Source organism: Cryptomeria japonica, chromosome 10 (genome assembly GCF_030272615.1).
Source record: "Cryptomeria japonica chromosome 10, Sugi_1.0, whole genome shotgun sequence".
Classification (NCBI taxonomy): Eukaryota; Viridiplantae; Streptophyta; class Pinopsida; order Cupressales; family Cupressaceae; genus Cryptomeria; species Cryptomeria japonica.
In genome coordinates, this window is record NC_081414.1 from 568,720,535 (window position 1) to 568,724,956 (window position 4,422).

Sequence of the window (4,422 nt, forward strand, 5' to 3'; positions counted from 1 at the left end):
CCAAGAACTGGAGATGGAAATCTTTGGATAACATAGATATTCCTACTGGAGAGAAAGGGTTGATTAGACTCCTAAAATCGAGAGTCGTATCTTTTCAACTTAGCCATTATAAACTAGTGTGGGATGGCTCTAAATCTAGAAGCTATAACACCAAGGAGGGCTAGAAACTCCTTGTTGGAAAACAACTAAGACCAAAATGTGACATTCCATTAAAGTTATGTTGGGATAAAAATTGCCTCCCAAAGGTAGGAATGTTCTATTGGTTAGCCCTACATAATAAGATCCTTACTGTTGACTTGTTTAAAAAATGGGGTTATGAAGGCCCAAGTAGATGCCCTCTTTGCAAGAAGGAGGAAAATGTGGATCACTTATTATTATCCTACGATTTCTCACTTCAATGCTAGAACTGGCTTCATAATAAACTGGGGTGGAGTTAAGTAATACTGAGCTCTGTTCTGAACATGTTTCAAGCCTAGCCTATAAGAAACATTAAGTGTTTGTATGGAGGTATCTCGATCGTTTCTCTATCTATTGTCATCTGGGAACTTTGGAAAGAAAGAAATAGGAGACTCTTCAAAGGACATAAATTCTGTTGGGAACAACTAACTAATAAAATGGAAGCTATCATTATTGAAATTTTGAATAAAAGAGCAATGAAGGGTCAACATGGGGAGGCAAATATGTCCTTCTGGGATGAAAAGATGAGGGGGCATTGGAATGGCTTGAAGATTCCCCCTTACATTGGACCAGGGCCTAAGCTAGGTAAAGGAAATAGGGAAACTTGTGTTTGGAAACCACCTAAGAATGGATGGTTTAAGATAAACTTTGATGGAGCTTCCAGAGGTAATCTAGGACAAGATGGCATTGGATGTTCTCTTCACAACTCAGATGAGACCGTGGTGGCACGGAGAGCGAAACCAATAGGCATGGAAACTAACAATAGGGCAAAATCCATGGCGCTAGTGGAAGGGCTCGAAATGTGCATGGCATCAGGAGTGGAGAAATTGGTTGTTGAAGGGGATTTGACCATTGTAATCAATGGTATGAAAAAAGGATCCATCCTAAACTGGAGGTTAGATGCGTTGCTCAATAGAGCTCTAAACTTGAGCAAGGCCTTCAAGAAGATCATATTTAATCACATCTTCTGCGAGGGTAATTTTAAGGCTGATCAATTAGCTAATATGGGAGCAGATGGTATCTACATAGATTAATAGTAACATCTATAAGGGGATAGTATATAGGTGGCATGGAAGATGGACATAGATTATATCTCTCATCACCTTTCGTTAATGACATATTTATACTCCGACCATCTATTTTTTGTAAAGAGAATATTCATTTTGTAGATATATAAAAGAATTTAATATATTCCTACTCTCTCATCCCCCAGTTTCTTAGATATATAAGAATATAAATATATATATATATATATATATATACAAAAATATATGCATATATATGTATACTTATATATATATAGACACTTATATATAGATATACATATAGAGGTATATGTATACATATGTATACATATATATATATATGTGTGTGTGTGTGTATATATACATATATTTATACAAAGGTAGATGCATATATATATATATACACACCTCTATATGTATATATATTTATATATAAATATACATATAGATGTATATGTATACATATATAAGTATATATATATATATATATATATATATATATATATATATATATATATATATATATATATATATATATATATATATATATCTGTGTGTGTGTGTGTGTGTATACTAGGGGTTATAGTCGACATTGATTAACGCCTCTAATTCAGAACCGAACATGAAAATTTCATTTCGTTCGGCTCCTCCATGGGAGAGAGATAGAATGGGAGGTCTAATGAAAAATGATTATTCAAATAATAATAAATATTTGTGAATAAAAAAAAGAAAATTAAAAAATAGTTTTGCTCTGCTCCATAACATCTATGTTAGTTTATTTGTAGTTCTTTCTTTCCTCTTAATTTCAGGTGAACAACCTTAAATATAGAATACCTATTCACTTTATAGATGATCCCTATAGAAAGATAAGATTGAAAAATCTTAATATTGGGCTAAAAAATCTTTCTAATTACTTCGTTCCCTATTTCTACTAATTGCGATCCTAGAGGAAATCAAATTCCACCGAGCTCAAACAAAATAACGGTGACTCAAGTAAACCAAAGTCATTGTTATCTAGCTATTTGGCTCCAACTTTTGCTATTCTAGCAATTGAACATTTAGTTACGATGAAAAATAATCTTTTGATATCCATGGATCTTTAATTGATCTGATTAGATAGATCGGTCTAATCCTTGAAAACATTCTACATTTTGTTTCGCCATCTTGGATGGAATGGAAAATAGGGTTTTTTTATCATTCCAAATCCAAATTATGAGAATGTGCACAATTCCTTTCCTGAACCAGGGTATTCATAGGAGAGGTTTGGAACCTATATAGAAATATATCTTTTTTTTTCAAAATATAGATGAGAGTTGAAAGATCCTTCAACTTTGTTGAATATAATGATAGAACGAATCACACTTTTACCACTAAACTATACCCGCCACAATTTCATTGTATCATATAGATCGATCTTTTGTCCAATAGGGAAAAAAGGAATTTTTAGATCCTAATAAGAATTTAATGCAAGTTCCTATCATCGTATTTCCCTATTCCTGAATAATTCAATAGGAGATGGCTCCTTTTTAATCCGCCCCTTACCTTATTGTTTTTACTCTTGCAAGAACAATCCTTTATGGATATTCAAAATAATACCCTATTACTTAAATAATATTTTTTTTAGTAACCACTCTATAATAGCTATTAGAATTATTAACACATTCCTTAGAATGGTTCAAATGATTTTTTCATAGTTTTTCTTTATGAATAGAAAATGAAAATTATGATCATTTTCATAAAAATTATCCACTCTTAGTCTTTGAAATCTCTTTTTTACCCTTCCAATATGATCTATCCATTTTCAATCTAGAACATTTCATCCAGATTATAGCTTGAAACAGCCAGAATCATTAAAATAAATAATTAGAAGTGCTTATCTATTATCTTATATAATAAATAGTGATTGGAGAGGAAATTAAAAAATGATATCACTAGGTCAAATTTTGATAGCCATTTTAGCTGCTTTTATAGTATTATTTTTAGCTCTCGGATTAGCTAGAGCACTGTATGCTTCATAATTTGGTTAATTATTCTTATCTAGGGAAGATAATGGCTTGGCCAGATACTGGCTGAGCTAGAGAAAGCGGAAAATCGTTTGGAATGGAATAAAGAAAAAAAATCAGATTCTCACAAATCTTGGTCTTTATTTAGTGAAATGCTATATTCATTTTAGATCTCCCATCTAGGAGAGATGGCTGAGCGGACTAAAGCGATGGATTGCTAATCCATTGTACAGACTATTTGTACTGAGGGTTTGAATCCCTCTCTCTCCGTTCAGTCACTTAAGATGACTCCTCAAAACCTATAGAAATAGGCCCTTTTACAAAATCTACTTTCTAATCTTTTTTCATCACTATTCTTTACACCCAGGATTTTGTCCTGGATCGTTTGATAGGAATCCAAAGATAAAGAGAGAAACAAAAAATATCACTACTGTGTAAACGAATAGCTTAAGAGTAAGCATTATGTAATCTCCGGGATTCTTATCAGAAAACGGAATAGATCATCAATTTTTGTATCATATACTTATTAGCCAAGCAAAGAAGAAAAGAGAAACAAAATTGAATCTATTCTGTTTCTCTTTTCTTCTTTGCTTGGAATTGAACAGGATACATAGGAACTCGAGTACCAATTAAACTATCCTAAACTTGTTTAGGATTATCACAATTAATAAATTCATCTATCATCTTTTCAAACAAAAAATAGAAACAAGTATATAAATTGTCTAAAATAGAAGAAAATTTGGAATACATAGATAAATTCTCATCCTTACTCATTCTTTAAATAAATATCAAAGATATGCCCCTCTATTAATAAAATAACATATTCTAATCAATACCTAATAACCCAAATTCCAACTGTGATGCAGTTGATATTGACTAATCCGAGGTATTTTGATTTGTTGAGAACAATTGATGTATCACAAAATAAACACCAGAACAAGGAAAAATAGTTTTACACCAATTTGGTTAATGAAAATGATCCAATAGAAATAGTTAGAACACACACACACACACGCACACACACACACACACACACACACACACACACACACACACACACACACACACACACACACACACACACACACACACACACACACACACACACACACACACACACACGTTATATATAAATGTTGGTATATATGCAGATTTTAAATTTTTGACTTTATAGATAGTATAAAGTTAGATAGAAATGTTTATAGAGTGGTGCCTTA

General features: G+C 32.0%; 1 protein-coding gene and 1 non-coding gene across 2 annotated transcripts; both read left to right on the forward strand.

The window, feature by feature from the left end:
* The first annotated feature begins 614 nt into the window (after positions 1-614).
* Positions 615-1,211, forward strand: LOC131027734 (uncharacterized). Its single transcript, XM_057957830.2, has one exon. It carries the CDS (start codon positions 615-617, stop codon positions 1,209-1,211), a length of 597 nt encoding a protein of 198 aa, XP_057813813.2.
* A 2,176-nt stretch (positions 1,212-3,387) lies between these two features.
* Positions 3,388-3,475, forward strand: TRNAS-GCU (transfer RNA serine (anticodon GCU)). Its single transcript has one exon. It is a non-coding gene; the product is annotated as a tRNA-Ser (tRNA).
* Positions 3,476-4,422: the final 947 nt, after the last annotated feature.

What these genes read in the sequence shown, in the direction of transcription:
- LOC131027734 (XM_057957830.2), top strand. Translation starts at nt 615, where the DNA reads ATGGAAGCTATCATTATTGAAATTTTGAATAAAAGAGCAATGAAGGGT.